The 20,864-nt window shown below is 38.8% G+C and overlaps 1 protein-coding gene across 5 annotated transcripts; it reads left to right on the top strand.

Annotated features, from left to right (window-relative positions):
- The first annotated feature begins 2,077 nt into the window (after positions 1–2,077).
- zgc:110045 (uncharacterized protein LOC664755 homolog) lies at positions 2,078–19,784 on the top strand. 5 transcript variants are annotated; one of them, XM_043254544.1, is made up of 14 exons: positions 2,078–2,252; positions 3,369–3,456; positions 4,162–4,282; positions 5,127–5,150; positions 5,304–5,336; positions 5,749–5,865; positions 7,523–7,654; positions 9,682–9,810; positions 10,153–10,242; positions 11,524–11,565; positions 13,449–13,524; positions 15,126–15,178; positions 16,391–16,560; positions 19,349–19,784. In XM_043254544.1, the coding sequence occupies exons 3-14, from the start codon at positions 4,199–4,201 to the stop codon at positions 19,383–19,385; spliced, it is 987 nt and encodes a 328-aa protein (XP_043110479.1). In that variant the 5' UTR covers positions 2,078–2,252; positions 3,369–3,456; positions 4,162–4,198; the 3' UTR covers positions 19,386–19,784. The 5 variants fall into 5 exon arrangements, with proteins under 5 accessions (XP_043110479.1, XP_043110477.1, XP_043110478.1 ...); XM_043254542.1 differs by lacking the exon at positions 19,349–19,784 and adding an exon at positions 17,327–18,007; XM_043254543.1 differs by lacking the exon at positions 19,349–19,784 and adding an exon at positions 17,327–18,007 and having other exon boundaries at positions 2,078–2,296.
- Positions 19,785–20,864: the final 1,080 nt, after the last annotated feature.

Here is a 20,864-nt window from a genome sequence, read left to right as displayed (position 1 = left end):
AATTTATGCAACTCTAGGCATGTCTAATCGACCAAAGTCTAAGAGAGTCTCTCTGCAGGACAAATGTAGTGGAGTTTCGTCAAAACCTCGTGTCGTTTCTGAAGCACGGCTAGTGCAAATTAGCGACCTCAAAATGGACATAAATGCCGCAACTGACCACCTGCCGTTATCTTGGATTAGTTAATCAAAGACATGTTTCTCGAGCAGCAAATCAGCACACTAAAATAATAAAGTAATAGTAATAATGCTGAAAATTCAGCAGACAATTAAGCGCTAGCATCGTTACCTAGAATTTGTCACCATGGTAACCGTTAGCATATTTCTGTCTGATACTACCAAAAGAACCACAATATCACCAGTGCCCCCAAGATAAATCTTACTAACTTTTGTCACGTATTTTCCTGCGGTTCCTTAAGGTTAACTTCACATCGCTATGACTGGTATGTACAAAAATTAATTCAGGTCAATAGTTTTGATATGAAGCCACTCAGAATGAGACCAGTGGGACGTTATATATTGGAGAGCGTCTGCAACTATGAACAGATACTGAGAAAAATATATTACTGAGACACAAGGGCATATCACGGAGTGAGAAAATAGATAAAACGGTCACACTCAATTCACTCTCTAGTGTGCTTTTTCTATTAGCAATCCGGGGATTTACATACACACGGGTAGACATGTAGAGAAAGTCTGTGACTGTGATTGTCTGGGTTTTGCTTTCGATATTTAGTGCTGTGTGTGACCACAAAACCAGTCATACGTTTCAATCCTGCAACACGTAAAAGCTAAATATAAATAAGCTTTCCGTTGATGAATGGTGTATCAGACAATATCTGGCATAGAGGTACAACTATGTGAAAATCTGGAATGCAAAAAAAAATAATAAAACTAAGAAAATCACCTTTACAGCTGTCCAAATAATGTTCTTAGCAATGCATATTACTAATCAAAAATTAAGTTATATATATATTTATGGTAGGTAATTTACAAAATATATTTTATACAAAATATCCAAAATATCTTTACTTAAAATCCTAATGATTTTGGCAAACAAAAGAAAAATGGATCATTTTGACCCATTCAATGTATTTTTTGCTGTTGCTACAATTAAACCTGCGTGACTTAACACTGTGTGTGGTTCAGAGTCACATATGTGTTTTTATTAATACTTTGAAGTAATATATTTGTATGTATTTTTTTTATTGTGTGTGCCTTTGCTATTTTATTTTTAATAACTTTAATTATTTTTAGTTGAGCAGTATTCATTTTAGTATTTTAGTACTTTTGCTCGCCAGGTGGACGCTTCTCTTTCTCGTTTAGCTTTTCATGTAGCATTAAAATTTGTGTTTTAAAAAAAACGAAACCTTGTGATATTTTTAGCCAACAATAACAACCCGACTGTTTGTCACAGAACTTGATTTTACACTATTTATCAACACATATGCAGGGAGGGAAGGGAGATCCACAGAGACGTTGTTCATTTCCATCCCAGACAGCAGGCAGTGATTAAATATGCCACTTCTGCTCCACTAATTCATTCGCTTTGAAATTCAGCTGCCGAACAGAGTGCATCTTTTCCTGTTAAAGGGCCACATTGTTTTCGCAGGACTTTGGCCTCATTAGCAGGAGTAGATGCTCGGCGTGGGGGGAGGGGACACCGGCCAAAGAGACATTGTGTCTTTCTGTCCGTAATGATGTGACACAGTCAATTTGGAGATGCTTATGTTGATTGGGGGTGCCGGCATTTTGGCATTTTCTGTCTTATGTGTCCTTCAAAATGTCATTATCCATGCATATGCCCTATCTAGGTCTTCCCTGCCAAAGTATCTCGAGATTCAAGTCTCGCAGTTAGACAACTGTGTCTAGCTTTTATGTGAATATTTTGCCGGGCGGCTTCGCCAAAGCATGGAAAACCTGTTGCCTTCTCGTCTTCTTGGGATTCCCTAATGCATCCGTTCCCAGGACGAAGGAGCTGCGCCATCAACTACGTGAGTATTAAGAACTGAGAGAGCCTGCGGGCTCACGTAGCCTGGGCTAAAGGCTTATCAGAGGCTAAGCCTGAGGGGGGGGGGAACAGTAAAGCTAGTCTCAGTCGACCAGAGGTACGGGCACAAGGCCATCTGTCCGTTCTCTGAATACAACTGACAACAAAAGAGGGCAACTCCGCACTCAGGGAATCATACACACTCTGAAAACCTCGAGCGTTAACTCATCCTGGACTGACAAGGCAAGAACAGTTGGAGAAGAAAGTAAGTGGCATCTCCGAGCTGTCTCAACCTCCATCACTTCTCAGGTCAGTTTGCTAACTTCAACCCGAAGCCGCTCGTCACGCTCAGGGACTTCCAGAGGACAGGAACAAATAGGCGTATTAATGCTTTTCTGCCAGCAACAGCGCTTTTGTTTCATCTTTGACAAAAGGAAAACTGTTGTCTATATCCTTCATATATATTCATGTGACTGTATATACACTATATGACTATATAGACTTATTTGTATAACACAATATAGATCTGAACAGATACCATTCATAAATTATGTTAATGTTAATAAATGTAAATGCATATATATGTAATAACAAATGTAATTTATAAATGATGTTGATGTTAATATACATAAAAGCCATATTCTAGTTCTAACTCTAGCTCTAAACACTAATGCTTGTTTAATGCAAATAAATGTCACGTTTCAAAAATACGAATATTACATGTTATTACTGAATGGATCTATTCAAAGATAAGTTTAGCTAACGACAACAAATGTCTGGCCATTAGGATTACGTCTTTAAAACAGACCGCGATCATTTCTGAAGTCTAATCTGACCCGCCGTTTACTTCGCACGTCAACGTTTCACCGGCAGACGCATAAATTATTTAAATTCCCGATCCATAAACACATTTGACATTTGAAAAACAGCGAGTGTGATATCTATATTCGGGCTTATTAGCGCTGCGCTATACGATGGCAGAATGTTTTCAGATGCCTGTTGACAAGCTTTGGAAGGACAGAAATGGGTCAAATGGGTTTTAGCATTAGCCAAACAAATCCGGGCCTATAGGATTAGACAGGATGGCAGCAGTGCGTTTGATGCATTTACCTGATGAAACAGCACAGAACTAATAGCCACACAAAAGAAGCAGGCTTTTTACACCGTTTGTTATTAAACCCAGTCATCGTGTCTCATATTAAGAATGCCGAATCTATAACTCATTTCGTAACTTCCACATTAGGAGTCTAGTTCATGATTAAAATTGAATTCTCTGTCTTTAACAAATAACCCTTTTACTGGCTTCGATATTAAACAGAAGCACACACACACACACACACAAAAACTAATTATAAATATATAACATTTGTTTCTCTTTTAGTCTATTCAGCAGTTCCCGTCTCTTTAGCAAGTTCCTCTGCTGCTGGAGTGTCATGGAAAAAGGGACCACTTTTCATTTAACGGCTTATGTAAGTCTGAAAACATTTCAAAAGCGGTAGTTTTCAAAGAGGCCTAGCAAATGAAAGCGCTGGGACTCAATTAGAATAGATGTCTTCATGTTCTCGCTTAAATAAAGAAAATGCACTCATTTATTGCTCCTAGCTGCGGGGCCTCATTAGAGGAATATGAGGAATGGATAAGGCATTATTAAAGGGAAATTTAAGACGATCTCCTTACACTTCCTCTGATCTAACGCTGCCTCATTTTTTCAGTTCGGCCCATGAATGCGCTCTGCGACCTTATATCTGGCTTTGAATCGATTCGGGTGGCGATAAGCTCGGTTTTAAAGGGCTCGCCGTCGCGGAGATGTGAGGAATGTGGGAACAGACGACTCTCTGATAAATTAATGGGCCTTGTTAGACATGGTCACACAAACATCATTTGATCCAAAGGACACAAGTGGCTCTTTTTTTGAGTCTTATCAAACACGGTCACACCATTTCTATTAAAGCAGAGCCATTAGAGAGGTTAGAGGCAGGGCCCCGGGAAATAACGCCCGCCTTAATGTCAGAGCGCAGAAAACACTGAATGAACGCATGGCCTTATAGACATTTCGGGCTTAGAAAGATAATAGCAAGGAATTATGAGTTGTAAAGACTGCAATGTTTGCTCGCTCAAATTCATCTCATATCTCTTTGGACTCAACTTGTAAATTTGTCTGTTTGTGTGCACAGAGACAGTCTGTTTGAAGCATCTAGACCCAAGAGAAGAATGAATATGAATGAGAAGGAGGGAGGAGTGTGCGAGGGGGGGCTAAATGTCACCCTCACCATCCGCCTACTAATGCACGGCAAGGTAAGACACAGAGCTGTGCTCGTTTTGTTTCCGGCAGCCAGTCGAAAGCCACGAAACAGCACTTGGGGAAGATTTATGAGTGTATAGGTGATCGTTTCAGATTCTAGACCGCCAATCTAATTGATTCTAAAATGCTTTCTTTTGGATAACATAGTATTGAGAGCATACAGCGATAAAGGGACGATATTTCTGCATCGTCAAGGCACCTGTAGTAAACTGGGTCTGAGATGATGTCCGAAATGGTGGATGTGACGTGATGAAGTGCTGAAATGAGGCTGCATGTATGCAATTGAAAATACAGTAACAACTGTCGTATTATGAAATATTTTTACCATTTAAATTTTGCCGTTTCTGTTTTAACCATTTAAAGCATATTGAGGCCAGTCTTTATTGTCACGCGATTATTTCAGAATCATTCAGAATGTCACATGATCCTTCACATGTACACAGTGCGTTATTTTAGATGGGATTCATCACCATTGATCGTTTGACAGCTCTAGACACAATACCAACCGAAATTTGGGGGTACAAAAGTTCATCAAATGTGACGATGAAGACATTTTAAATGGTACAAAAGATTTCTAATTAAAATAAATGTTCTTTTGAACTTCCTATCCATCAAATAATGAAGAAGTGTATTTATTTCCCTTACATTATTAAGCGGCAAACACTGTTCTCAACACTGATCATGAGAAATGCGGCGTCAACAGCTACACTTCTTGCTATTTCATGCTGTCGACACTATTTTTGATTATGTCATCTAACAGAGAGCACCGATAATCTCCAGTTTATCATGCAATCATTTAGGATTAACTGAGATTTTGTCTGTTTTGTGCGTTTCTAGGAAGTTGGAAGTATCATTGGGAAGGTAAACAATTTAGTATTATCCTGATAATTGCATTATTGAATTATGAGCGTTTATTCTTTGGTGTTCCCAAGCACATTATACCGTGTTTAAACATGGCTTGCAACCTAATCATAATATACACATTCTGATATAATTATGTCTTTTCTGTTTCAGAAAGGAGAGACTGTCAAAAAAATGAGAGAGGAAGTAAGTGCTACATTGATCTTGATCGAATAGGACTAAGCATTGCATATATTTGCATACATAATCATTTTAATTTATTTGGAAATATTAATACCTCATTTTATATAGTAGGGTTATTTTTAAGTTTTTTCTTATTAACTATATGGAGTGTTCCTTTCATTTTACATGCTATTAATGCCGGCTAGCTGTGTAAAGATTTAAAGAGCTCATGTGGGTGGCCACATGTAGGCTATACCAAAAATTAGACTGCAGAAAACCATCTGGAATCATTTGCAGTTTGAGCAAAATCATCTTATTATCTTCACAATCAGTTTGATGGTATTTCAATGCCAGAGTGCAAATGTCAGCCTAGAAGCGAGACTGATCAATTAAACGTAATGCAGCACAAAAACTCTGCTTTTCTCTGTGGACTCAGAGCGGAGCCAGGATTAATATATCTGACGGTTCCAGTCCAGAGCGCATTGTCACCATTACCGGACAGTCTGAGGTCATCTTCAAAGCCTTCGCTATGATCGCAGAGAAATTTGAGGAGGTGGGTAGTACACTGTAAAAATATTAAAGTGGATTCACGCTAGGGATTTATTTTACCATACGTTCACATTATGCAGCAAAAGGTTTTATAATTTATTACAGTTACATTGAACTGGCTGATCACAGTTCAGTCACCACTGTCTGTGTCTGCATTACGGCCATCTTTTTTATTTAGACATGAATTGTATTAGTTTGACATCCACAGAAATATGCCTTGAATGCATGCATATGTATTTATTGTGGTTGCATTTTTTTACTGTTTGATGGTTGATTATTTAGGTACTTGTTCATATTAATCGTGTTTATTTTTAATACTTGTTAATTAGCAGAGTTAATGGCCCAGGAGATCATACAAAAAAATTTAATATTTGTAATGCACAATAATCACTGACCTCATCATAACAGTACTGCAAACCCCTCCTCCCTTAATTGTTTATTACATTATAATATTTGCTTTATTTTCTCCATGTCTCACAGTGAAACCAATTCTCTTCTGTAGCACCATTACATTGGCTTTTAATGAAATTAATTAGAAGTAAATTAGGTCCCAGCCTGATCGTGACTTAACTATTAAAAACTATTAACACTTTGCTATTTTGTATTATTTTCCATTTATACACTACAACTCAAATGTTTGGGATCTGTAAGGTTTTAAATGTTTTTTTAAAGACGTTTCTTATATTCATCAAGGCATTTATTTGAACAGATGTACAGTAAAAAAAAACTCTAACATTGTCAAATAGTATTTCAATTTAAAATGACTGTTTTATATGTGAATATATTTTAAAATGCAATTTATTCCTGTGATACAAAGCTACATTTTCAGCGTATTACTTCAGTGGACAGTGTCACATGATCCTTCAGAAATCATTCTAATATGCTGATTTATTATCAATATCGTAAACAGCTGTGCTGCTTAATAATTTTTAAGAACCTGTGATGCTTTATTTCAGGATTCTTTAGTCAATGAAAAGAAAAGCATTTATTTGAAACATTTATCTAACATTTATTAACAATACAAACTGTTTAAAAATTTTGGGAGAGAGTACATTTTTATTCCTTCCTTTTTAGAAAGAAATGAATACTTTCATTCACCAAGGATGAGTTGAATTAATAAAAAGTGATAGCATAGATTTACATAGTTAGAAAATATTTATAGTTTGAATAAGTGCTGTTCTTTTTAACTTGTATTCATCAAAAAATCCAGAAAAAAAGCACAGGTTCAAAACCGATAATAATAAATCAGCACATTAGAATGATTTCTAAAGAACCGTGTGACATCTGAGACTAGCAATGCAGCTTGGCATCACAGGAATAAATTATATCCTAAAGTATTATGGGTTTTTTTTTTATGTATTTTTGATCAAATAAATTCATGAGAGAGTTATAAGTCTTACTGATCCCAAACATTTGAGCTGGTATATATATATATATATATATATATATATATATATATATATATATATATATATATATTTATATTTATTTAACATTTTTATATAACGCAGCATTACCTAGTCAGTATTTTCAAGACCTGTCAACCTGCCTTCCTGTTTTTTTTTTTGCTCCCTTATAAACTTGTATTTATGAAAAACTGACACAATGTCTTGACAAGAGCTGAATCGAGCTTCTTTCTGATGCATATGCACCTCTTTCAGGACATCCTGGCATCTATGATAAACAGCACCGTGACAAGCAGGCCTCCCGTGACACTGCGCCTCGTCTTCCCCGCCAGTCAGTGCGGTTCACTCATTGGCAAAGGAGGCTCGAAGATCAAAGAGATCAGAGAGGTAGACATTCTATGCAGAAGTTTAATTGTTGGCGAATGCGCAGGGTTTGTAATGCAGGTCACAGCGGCTCCCAGATGATGCACGGAATGATCCGTTAAACAATTAGTTTCCGTCGTCTCAGCGGCAGGCAGAAACACTTAACATCAGCATGATTGATTGTCCTCATCAAGACAGAACTTTTTATTCCTGAGCACAGGGGGCCGCTCGACTCGGGCTTCCGCTAAATCCACACGTTATGAGACGGCAGCACCCCTGAGCTGTAATTTCCTCAACTCTTGAACTCACTTTTCCTCAAACTTATCTATTCATGGCTTTCGCTGATGAAAAAACAAAAGCGATCCATCTCAAAAGCGGAACCATTCGTTGTCGTTTAGCTGTTGAAATTGACATGAGGACAGTGACTTTTGCTTGAAGGCTTTGTTTTTTCATTCGGCTGGTGGATCACATTGAATAAATATAGCTGTCCTCGCCGCTGAGGGCTGTGAGGGGTGAACTGGCTGCTTTTATTCCCAGTTGCTATGAATGTCTAGGACAGGACGGCCCACCAAGGCCTAAATAGACTAATATTTATATACGGTATCCAAATAGCTTGACCTAAATAACTGGCCAGACGATAACAATGTCAGTTCTAGACATGAGAATAGCTGTAACACCAAAAGGGACTGTATGGCACACTTTTTGCTAGCCGCTTGGAAAGAAATCAGAATTTGTAATCTTACAATCTCCTCAGTGCTGAGCTGGGAAACCTTTCAAACTTCATGAAGAATATTAACTGGTGATCAGTGGCCGTATTGCAGTTAATATGCACGATAAAGACATTTACATATAAAATGATACTTTCCGATCGTTAAAAGATTTCTTCACTTCCAGGAAAAAAAAATTCTTGATAATTTACTCACCCCCGATGTCGTCCAAGACCATATGTGTCTTTCTTCCTTTATTCGAAAACAAATGACGTCGGATTTTTTGAGGAAAACAGTCAAGGATTTTTCTTTATAAAATTGACTTCAATGGGAGCTGAAGGTCCAAATTACAAATAATTCAATACAGCTTCAAAGGGCTCTACACAATCCCAGCTGAGGAATAAGAGTTATCTTATCTAGAGAAAAATTCAGTCACGAAAAAAATTATATATACCTTTTAACCACAAATGCTTGTCTTGTAGCTCTGCGACATAGCTTGTTCTTCATCTGTGTACTTCGTTCAAGGGTAGGGCTAAAAACGCAAAATCGTCTGACATTGTTGTTTTTTCTTCATAAAGGGCGTCTGATTTTCTTTCCACGCTTGCTTTATAAACACCTACGTCACACATGACCTTTCCGACATGATTACAAAATTGCCTGAGGTCAAGCTAGTGCAAGACAAGTCTTTGTGTTAAAAAAAATATTTAAATTAGATTTTTTTTTTTTTAGAAAATGGCCAATCGTTTTGGCTAGATAAGACCCTTCGAGGCCTTTGAAGCTGCACTGAAACTACCATTTGGACCTTCAACCCACTGGCCTCCATTAAAGTCCTCTATACGGAGAAAAATCCTGCAACATTTTCCTCAAGACCTTAATTTCTTTTCAAATGAAGAAAGAAAGACGTGAACGTCTCGGATGACACCTTGAATTATCAGGATTTTTTTTCATTCTAGAAGTGAACCAATCCTTTAATGTACGTGATAAAAAGCGATCATTAAAGAAATCATTGCATAGCTGTCTGGAACGAGTGAATGTGATTGGTCAGTGTGGCCTTTTGGAACGCTTCGTTTTAAGAGTGCAGGTAATAATTAGAATTCAAATCAATAATTCATGTCTGCGCATTCATTTAACTGGCGAGTAGCTGTGTAAGAAGCACTATAATGCACAGTCATTTGCTCATTATTACAAAATAAAGCCAGGCATACAGGCTGACCAGAAATGCGGATGTGGGCTGACCTTCTCCTTTTAAATGTCACTACCGAAAGAAATATGAATGATGTCATGTGTGGCTTTTCTAATCATCCTGTCCAGCGCGTGCTGACTAAAATCATGGCTGTATGTCAGAGCACAGGTGCCCAGGTCCAGGTGGCAGGAGACCTACTGCCTGACTCGACCGAGAGAGCCGTGACCATCTCCGGCACACCTCACGCCATCACACAATGCGTGAAACACATCTGCACCGTCATGCTGGAGGTTCGTGAGCGTATGCTTTTCAACTGAAAATGCGCGCAATCATGCGCAATTTCCCTCGTGCTTAAATGTTATTTCAAGTGGGGAATATTTTCCGGGTCTTTTTCACCTTCACGCTTCATTTGCATTCACTCTCAGCGCATGGTCTACATGTTAAATGTTCCTGTTTGCTTCATTAGTTCTCAGCATCCAACCTTGGATGCCTTTGTTTTGCAGGATTTTCCCTGGCCTGCATTAACTTTGGGCTTTGAACAGTAAAATCCAGTGGGGCTTAACAGAGATCTAGACAAAAACTGCCTAAACGCCTTTGTTTTTGTCCTGACTGTGCTTGTCTCCCTCATTTAGTCGCCACCTAAAGGAGCCACCATTCCGTACCGCCCCAAACCCACCACGGGTGGCAGCCACACAGTGTTGGCGCAACCCCATGCTGCGTCGGTGAGTCCTTCATCTATCTCTTAATGTAGAAACCATACAATCGAAGCAGCGCTTCATGGGCATTAACGATTCCATAGCTCCCTGCGGTCCCAGTGGGATGCTCTCAGTGTGGATATTGGCGCTAATGGATAGAGTGAGATCAGCTGCTGGAATAAATCTCACCCCCAGATCCAATCAGTAATATAGTCACCAATTGGGCCATTGGACCATGCCAAGTGCTCTTAAACATGCAGATCAGACTCACTTTGAATCACTAATTTAGATATGTAGGTGTTTGAATTGGAAAGCTTGTAGCTAATCATAAATGCAGCTGTATATAGCCAAACAATTCATTCATATGTATTACATTCTATTGTTCTGACCTTATAAAACGCATACTTACTCATAAGCTTGTGTAATCAAAGCTTTGACCCATTAATTTTGATATATACTCTTGGTATGTTGTCCAAAGGGTCTCTGTTGCTTATTTGAGTGATCATGACATTAAAGAAAAGGCTAGTTGTCATTATAATGAAAAGTCATGTCAGCTGCAAGCTCTCTGGAGAATTTAAAATGCTAAGAAGCAGTTTAGTTCTGTATTTTTTGGCCATGTTTGAAGATAGCATGGAATGTTCATGTGTTGCCCCCTTGTGGTTGTATTAAGAAGAGCTTGACATATTTCTGTCATAATTCCACATGGCACTCTTAAACATGTTAACGACAAAGCACTCTCAAATAGACACATTTTGACTTGTGGTGTAAAGTCTGGTCCACTTTGCAGCTTATTCTGGCTGAGGGCCACCCACTTTAACATGAACAAAGCGGACAAACGCTCTATGTTTTGTTTAAAGCGTTCTTTTTTTGGTGAATTTTATGCGAAATTAAACATTATAACTACTGACTCGAATTGGCACAGAAAACTCACCACATAGACATAACCGACATGAGCGATTTATTGATTATTTCACATGCAAAATATAATTTTGCTTGTGGATAACTAGTAACTACCTACTAAGCATTCCTAACAACATTTAAAACCACTAACTCGGCAAAACCTCAGAAGTGTATCGTCAACACAATTTTTTTTTTGGATAAAATTCTGCTAACCCCAGTTGTTACAATTTGCCTTGCATTTTAGCTATCTATTTAGAGCTTGCTGTTTTCATAAAAGCTTTCTAGGTTATGAAATATGAATAAGCACGGACTGTGGGCGGTCCATGGGCGTGTCATGTCATCTAATGAGCAAGCTGCAAATAAGCGCTTGTTATTCGTTCTAATCTAAACATGCTATCTGTTCCACAGGCATTTGCTATTCCTGGACAATTTGCCATTCCACCCCAAGACGTGAGTGTTAGTCGTACTGGCTGATCAGTATCATTCACAGCACACTTCACAACACCACTGCAGTCCCCCAGCCACATCCCACCCCTTACACAATCACAATTCTCCCACTGCATTCCTCACACACACACACACACACATGAGCGCCGATACCCCCGATATGGTCTCTGCTCTCTGATCGCTTCTTTAATATCTAGCATCACTAACACTTGTTAGTCCTCGGTCATGACACAAGTGAACAGTATTAGTTTGCAGAATCATTCAAACCAAAACGCTCTAATTACAAAGGTTGCAAGGCAGCACCGTATTGACCAAACCCTGAACATTAAGGACAATCTCTGTTAAACCCTTCTCCATATAGACTCCGATTTCTGATTTAGCCTGATCCCCGCGGCCGAATCACGTCCGTGCCGATATATAGCAAAATCGCACCGCTAGACATGTGATATTGTTGCACATAAAATTGAGATTGCGAGTGAAAACAAAATTAACAGTAAAGTCGGAAGCCGGAGCAAGCTGCAATTGTGATATATTAAGTCTCTTTGCAAGATAGTCTCAATTGCAGTAAAATGTCAATTGCTAGATTTAATGTCAATGAGAGATATAATGCAATAGCTCGAGTACGAAAGACAAAGTCATGGCAGTGATATATAGCCAAATTTCAAATTAGTCACATTGTGACATATCCAGTAATGTAAGGTTGATGCGAGATATACAGTTAAGTCGTGTGATAAAGTCGCTATTGTGATATATGAAGTCACTGAGATTTAACACATTGTGATAAAATTGCACTTAACTGTGAGATTTAAAGGGATAGCTCACCCAAAAATGAAAAATGCAATTGCGCGCCCTAATGTGCTTCTAAGACCTTTGATCATCTTTCTAACACAAATTATGACATTTATGAAGAAATCTGAGATCTTTCTTGCCTTTTTTCTTATTATTAATGTTTTATTTTTGCCATTTTTGACTGTATTATGTGTAGAGGAGCGAGATCAGAAAAAGGTCCTAGTGATAGCGCAAAGGAGCGATGTGTCAGGCATTACAAGGCTACTGCTGAAAGCAACACAACTACCACCTTTCTTTGTGCACCAAAACAGTTCTCGTAGCTTCATTTTGATCGAACACTGATGTCACGTTGACTGTTTTAACGATGTCCTTACTGCCTTTATAGGCCTCGAACATGCTAGTTACATTACTGTCGATGCAGGGTCAAAAAGCGCTCAGATTTCATCAAAAATATCTTAATTTGTGTTTTGAGGATGAACAGAGGCCTTATGAGGTTTGAAACAAAATGAGGGTGAGAATTTTTATTTTCGCGTGAAGTATCCCTCTGAAGCCAGTGCCTTATATGCAGTTAAGCCGCAGGTATAAAAAATATAAATGATAGAAGGTTCAGTATTAAAATGATAAGCAAATGTGATGACGTAACAATACGATAATATTTCCAAACAATAGCGAATTATGATCGCTGTTCTTCCTTCCGTCGACTTGCACTCTGAATTGTGATTGGTCTTGCGTGTAACACATGTATCTCTACCTCGGCTCTGCAAAGGCGCTGTCACGGTGTCTGTTAATTCTCACAGACAGCTGAAGTGTCATGATTACTGCAGATCGGACGATTCATTCCACATGCTAAGAACCGAAACACATCTCTGGCTTAAATACGATTCTTTTCCTGCCTCGCAAGCACTCGAATTCCCTTAAGGGAATGCAAATGTAGTTTTTCGATCACCTTAGAGTGGACGGTAAGTCCAAAGGGGGACCTGATAACTAATCTGAATTTGAGACTTGATATGGGTGCTGTTCTGTCTGTAGGTGTGAGTGTCCTCTGAAATAATTCCATTTTGATTGGCTAGTTCTAACCTCCCTTCCTGCCCCCGCAGTTGACCAAGCTTCACCAGTTGGCTATGCAGCATATCCCCCTTACCTCCCTTGGGCAGAGCAACCCCACCTTCCCTGGTACGTACCCAGAGCTCCCCAGGGAAGTCTGTCTCTCCCTTTGTCTGTCTCTCTGCCTGTCTTTCTCTCGATCTGTCTCTTTCCCTCTCCACTCTTTCGTCCGTCGTGTCTGACCACCTCCGTCTCATGCGTTCACCACCGCATGTTTTCCACTCTGAAGAAAATGATGGCGAAGCCGTTTTTGTGGTAAGGTAATAAATATCATAACACTGCCAACATAATCAACCTGGTCTCATAAAAATATGTACCTCGGTGCACTTTTTGTGCAACACCGTTTTTACGTACCTTGCTGCACCTTTGACCTCGGTTTCAAAGTAAATGCCCACTGAGTGGCGCTAAAACACAGGTTTAATACGTAAATCCTGGCACATTTTTATTGCGTTTACATAGGTAAGTATTGCTGTGTTTTTTACGTTGCTTTAGGCATTGCGACTGTCCAAGTGCAACACTAAACCTACTAGATAGTGTTAACAAATGCAAAAGAGGCATTTGTTTATGCAACTGTGCCATTTTAACTTCCTTTTATGCAGATTTGATCCGTTTTGCTAAACTATATTTACACGGGATACAAACCGGAGCTTTCCATCTCCCAAGTGCAACACTATATCATGTGAGCCAACGAACAAACCCACCATCTATGAAAACTCATAGATATGAAGCTGGATACCCGTGATGCTAACGATTAAAATCTCCCAGCATATTAATATTGTTTTGAAGTCATAACATGAACTTGTGCGTAATTGTGCGAAAATTACACCTTATTAATCGAAACTCTGTAAATTTGTGTGAAAAGGAATAAAAAGTGTCAAGGTTTTACTGCCTCTAGTGTTCACTTCTTCAGGAAACTGCAGTGATATGTACTTACTGGTACGTATTTCGCGTCTCGCTAAAAAGTGCGCCCAGGTAGGTTTATGCCATGAGACCAGGTAGTAACATAATGCTGCGCATGCTGTGGCATGATACAACTACTAACCAGTCCTGATAGCTCTAGATATAGTCTGCGCTCGGATGCCAGCCGGCGGCTCCTTTGAGCTGTCATTGAAATCTCCAAATGTGTCATGTCACCATAACAACAGCATCATGATGGCTATGTGATGCATATGTGTCACCCCTCGGTCTCTCCTTATATGTGAACTCATCACAAAGGCTTTCACTCGTTTAACATTCTTCCCCCCTCGTGTCCTCCACAAAGCCCCCTGACCTGTTCAAACCGGCAGCATTTTCCTAAGCAAACCTGAAGCCCACTCACAGCAGCCCACATTTATCATGAAAAACAGAGTCCGCACACTGCAAGTGCCAGCCCATAATTATTACCATGGAAATAGGGGATTGAAGAGAGACAGCCTCTCCACAGACGTTTTCCGATAATGTGCGCTATTTGGAAATGCTTTTATGGGTGTTTTTGAATCTCAGGCAGACATGAATTAAACAGGAATTCATTCATGACTCACCCGCATAGCAGTCTTAATGCTTCCGTACATTGTGTAATTTTAATATGATAGTTTTCAGTTTTATCTGAGAGCACTCAGTGGCAGTGTAGCAATGGCAGAAAAGTTTCTTCTTTTTTTTTGTATTGCTTACCTTCCTGTTTCCCTCCATAGGTCTGGAGGCCTCTATTGCAACCAGTTCTCATGAGCTGAGCATTCCTAATGATGTAAGTTATATTATATGTCATAATCATTTATTTCATTTAAAATTACAATTAACTTTTAGTTAAAGTAAATTATGTTATTGGTGTGTACACTGACACACGTGAACTATATGGATGTCATCCATCTTGTGATTTTCACCAAGTCTCCATTTATCTGATACAGAGATACAAAAAATAGCAATACTGTGAAATATTACTACAATTTAAAATGACTATAATATATATATTTTAAAATGTAATTTATTCCTTACTGCAGTCTGTACAGTTACATGATCCTTTAGAAATCTTTCCGATATGCTGATTCGCTGCTCAAGAAACATTTTTTATTATCAGTGCGGAAAATGTGATTTTTTCCCCAGATGAATTGAAAGTTCAAAAGTGCATTTATTTGAAACTATTTATTTTTCTAAAAATGAAATCTATACCGTCACCTTTGTCATTTTAATGCATCCTTGCTGAATGCAAGTAATAACCAGAGTTTGGATTTCCATCTAAAATAACAATGCTGCATCTATATCTATACAAGAATAATAGAGAAACATATCTGCTTATTATATCTGCCGCTTGTTGATTCTCATGCAGAGCTCACAAGATGCATACTGATTCTTAGTTTGAGGCACCGAGACGACATTTTATTTATAAAGAACCAAAGGTGCAGCAGAAAAACGTTTACAATGTTTACTTGCTTTTGCTAACAGTAACATAAAAATAGTCTGAGATGTGAATCGTTCCAAAAACCACATCATTCAAACAATTCTAAACAATTATGTACGCATTTGTTTATATTTCACTTAGTTTTTCCAGTCAGTTTAGACTTTAATTTGCATTTATTTTATTTTTTTAAATAATTGGAATAAATCATTTTAAACCATATTTTTGCTCCCCTCATCTTACATTAAAACGCATGCCAATTGGATTGATATTTTTGATGTATTGCTATGACATTCATATAGCTTTAGGTGTATCTTAAGTATAATCTTTTTTTTTTTTTTTTTTTTTTTTGTTATCATTACACTGACACTGTTACTCTGATCATGTACTAAAGTAATCCTGTTATTCCGCACCCACTTGTAGAGTCTATTTAGTAACATTTAAGGCATGCCATACAGTAGAGAAGAACAACTTCCATGTCCCAGAGGTTTACTCTCAGCCTCCTCAGACTTTTAATGTCCAGATGTTGTTTGCCCCTCACCCGTCTGTCTCTCTTTCTCTCAGCTCATAGGCTGCATCATTGGCAGACAGGGCAGTAAGATCAATGAGATTCGCCAGATGTCTGGTGCCCAGATCAAAATTGCCGGGGCCACAGACGGTTCGGCAGTGCGCCACGTCACCATCACAGGGTCCCCAGCCAATATCAGCGTGGCTCAGTACCTCATCAGCGCGAGGTAAGACTTTTCCCTCTCACATGTCAAAGCGTGGTTCAGCCAAAAATGAAATTCTGTCATCATTTACCCTCCCTCATGTCATTCCAAAACCATATGCTGTTTCTTCGGTGGAAATTGAAGGGTGAATTTTGGAAGAATGTTCATGCAGCTCTTTTCCATGCAGTTTGTGATCCCTTCTGTCAAACTTCAGAAAAGGATAAAAGCGGCATAAAACTATCCCACATGCACAGTAAAAGAAACCATTTATAGTGGCAGTAAAGAGATATACCAAAAAAAAACCCAATAAATCATGTAATTAACGTTTAAATATACATCAAACCTGTATTTGATTTAAGAGTTAAAATTAAATTGAGTGAGTTGCACCTTAACATGAAACTTCCTAAATATTAAATATCTTTCTTGCAATACAGTGCAAGCTGGAAAAGAGCAGCCGGAACATTCTACGACAGTGTTTTGTTTTAACAGAGGAAAGAAACTAACCATGATGACAAAACCTTCATTTTTGGATGAACTATTCCTTTCCCTCAATCTGTTTTACGTAATGGTGTAATACTAAGGAATTAGACAGCAGTCATCTCACCCATTCAGCACTCCTTTATTAATTCTCATCCAGGCATGTTATTATTCCTTCTTGTAACACATAACATTCCCCAAATTGATTATTCTTTTCTCTATTTCTCTCACCCCCTCTCTCCTCTTGTGTGCACCCCGTAACCTCTCTATTAACCCCACACTTGTCCTCGTGCATCTGAATGTGTGTTTGCAGTTTAGAGATGGCTAAACTGAGCATCCAGGCTGCGTCGTCTTCCTCTTCCAGCACACCTATCGACCTCAGCCTGGGCTTCTCCCAGTCCACCCCCTCCGTCTCCGCCGCCTCTTCCATGGCCGTCCTGGCTGCTCCCCCCTCTGCTATTAACGTCCACTCCCCCCCGTCCGTCCCCTCCATCCCCAGCGCCCACTACGCATTGCCTGTTTCCAGCCTGCTTGGCATGAAAACCGTCCCCCTGCTGGCAGTGCACACAGCCACCTCCGCAGGCCTCCCGGCCGGCCTCACCCCCTACACCACAAAGATCCCCACCTCGTCCGGCATCAAAAAATCTGAGCGGCAGAAGTTTGCTCCATACTGAGCGGCCGTGGTCTTTAAACATCAGTAACGTTGTGCTTGTATATTATTCAGTCATGAATATTAAGTAGATTGAACGTGTTTCACCCCACCCCATTTTTTTTTGTATGTTTCTGTGCAATATCACACAAGCGAGAAATAGTGAGTGCATGACAAGATTAATTGCTCCTTCTATTGTCTTCCATTTTTGTGTGGCGTTTCATTCGGAAGTGTTTGAGATATCCATCTCGCACCATATAATTTATCTGACACGGCACCTGTTTTTTTTAAAGAAAAGCCAAAGCCAGCAAGAACTTGATTTATTGGTACTATGCATCTCACAGTGTTTTTTGTATGTATATATATATATATATATATATATATATATATATATATATATATATATATATATATATATATATATATATATATATATCTTGGAGTGATCTTTAATGTGCTGATTAGAACGGCTGTCATCGTTGTTATTGTATCAAAACACAATATACAAAGTCATTTAAAAGAGAGTGTCATGCTCTGCCTCTCATGCTGATGTTGTTATTCAGACTTTGACCTACTTTAGTAATATGACATTATATCAGAACTTTTTTTTCCCCTGCAAATACACATTTTAATGAATACAGCAGAGACACAAGCCACAGCCTAGGGGTCCTTGCCCTGTAATAAGGGGGCCGGTCAGGTCCTTAATAATATGATGAGGGACCCTCATATTTAATTATATTTAGTAGCTCTATATTTATTAAAAAATCACGAATTTGAAAATGTATGACATTGCATTGTTTCCAAAATTAAATAATTGACTTTTATATTGTCATCGTATTAACAGCAAATTCTGGAAAATATTTATTTTGAATTAAGATCACACTGAATCGTCTCCTACCAACTACTCTATTACTGTTAGATGTGTAAAATGATTTTCGCTATGAATATTATTACGAGAGCAATTAAAAATATTTATTTAACATTTTACGTTAACACTTTTCCTTTTCAAAAGTTTCAGTAAAATAAATAAATACATAAATAAATAATTTTATTTAACACAGATGCATTAAATTGATCAAAAGTAAACAAATGCTGTTCTTTTGAACTTTCTTTTCATCAAAGATTTCTGGGAAAAAAAATGGTTTAATGGCATTTTCAACATATAATAATAATGAAAAATATTTTTTGACCAAATCAGTTTAATAGAATTATTTCTGAACCATTATTTGAAGCTGGAGTGATGCTAAAAATTGCAAATCACGGAAATAAATAGTTTTTACATTGTAAACACATTTCACAATATTACAGTTCATACTCTACTTTTGATCAAATAACTGCAACGATGGCAAGCATGAAAAAAGTATACTTCTGAATAGTGGTGTATGTGTTTTAAACCTTTTTTTTTTTTCCTCTCTCTAATTTCTGTGGGCCACAAGCACTTGCTTCCAGCCTGTGGGGGTCCCAGGACACCAGCTTGAAAATAAAGCCTACACTTTGTGTTGATGTTAAACAATATCCAATAAAATGTAATGCTTTTGTTCGCTCGGCTAAGATAACCGACGACGCTATGAAACTGTGACACCGACCCGTGCTCCTCATGCCCAGCAGGGCTAATTATCAGAAGTAACTGTTTTTAACAATAATTTGATCTGTTCTTCTGTATCTGATTGTGTGTTTTCCTCCTAGGCTGTCCTCAGTGATAGCAAGTCTGAGGCCACTGTAGTGCAACATTTACAGCTCTTATCATTAATCTGTGATTGGATTACCCTAAAGCCATAGCGGACTCTTACGGACTCAAGAAATCCTGGCTACATGATGAAAACTGTTTTCTAATTTGAAAAACATGTATTAAACAGAAGCGCTGTAACTGTAGTTTTTTTTTTGTTTGTTTTGTTTTTTTGTAAGACATGCATTCGTGTTTGTTTCTAGGCTGCATTTCGAAATTCTGCGTACGACAAATCAATGTCCATTCGGCGTTAAGAGCGGGAATTTAAAAGTCGTTCTTTAATTAAACGACGGCTTTTTTTTTTTATTAGCACACGCGGTTTTGTAGTTCCGCGATGTCCGGAAACAGACACGCTCAGCCTTGGCAATGCATTTACGAACCTTTAATAAAAATTAAACATTTCCTACTTCATTGCATTTCACTGCCTGACCTGTTGTAATTGAAGTTAAAAGGTAAAAGCTAAGAGATTTCATGGTGCTCCAGATGCGTATATCCGCTGCCTCCAGTCTTTCAATAATACATGCAGCGCTTAAAACAGGGTTATTTTGGTTAAAGCAAGCTGGTCTCCGAGAACCAGAAAGCGCCGGGGCAAAACAGTTTTCCCGCGCCGCACGTGATTCACATTTGTCTTGCAGAGAGCTGATTTCGTCCTCCTTATCAACCGTTTGTTTGTGATGGATGTTTGCCGTTTTGTAAATGTCATCATTACGTCACTGGTTTACTGGAGAACAGACACAATGACAGGCCGAACGCTATTCATCTCAGTCAGACGCAGAACATAGCATTCCCATCGGATCTGGGGATACTGCCTGAACAAGCAGCGCATCAAAGCCTCTCGTTGTCATGCACTCAGCATCCGCTTTCACGCGTTTTCTCTAATTGTTTCCTCAGACACGTGAATGCCTCACCTTTGTCGTGGATGTTTCGACAGCCATCTTTTCGGGGGGGGGGTCCATCCAAGAAAGGCCTCCATGAATATTAACAACGCAAGTCTGAACTTCTTACCCTTTAGCAGAAACGTCCACCGAGACATCGGACAACAGCAAACTTCGCCTGGCAAAAAAAAAAAAAAAAAAATGGGAATGAACTTTTCGTCACCCTTGTTTTAGAAACTACCTTTTCGCAGGTACTGCCGGGACGGGTTGCTCAATCATGCATGTGGTCTGAGCGAACCATTACCACACTGTCACTCAGAGAGCCCTCGTCCTGTTCTCCAGCAGCGGAGGCACCATTCAACTTTAATAAAATAACTTCTGCTTTTAGAAAAACACTCTCGCGCCGAGACGCTTGGCCAAGCTGTGAGAATTTGACCTTAAACCTGTCTGCCGGAGGATCCGAGTCGCGTTTGTATGCCAAATAGTGAGGCTGGACTGGATCAATTGTTAATGTGCATGGAAATGTAGTGTTAGGAGAGGACCTCCTGTCTTCTGTACGGGTGGGTCGTGCTCTCTGTTGTGAAATGTAGCGTTGCGGACA

The sequence above is a fragment of the Puntigrus tetrazona genome, chromosome 13 (genome assembly GCF_018831695.1).
Source record: "Puntigrus tetrazona isolate hp1 chromosome 13, ASM1883169v1, whole genome shotgun sequence".
NCBI classification, from domain to species: Eukaryota; Metazoa; Chordata; class Actinopteri; order Cypriniformes; family Cyprinidae; genus Puntigrus; species Puntigrus tetrazona.
Note: the sequence above shows the minus strand (reverse complement) of the source record. Positions and strands in the feature narration are given on the sequence as shown.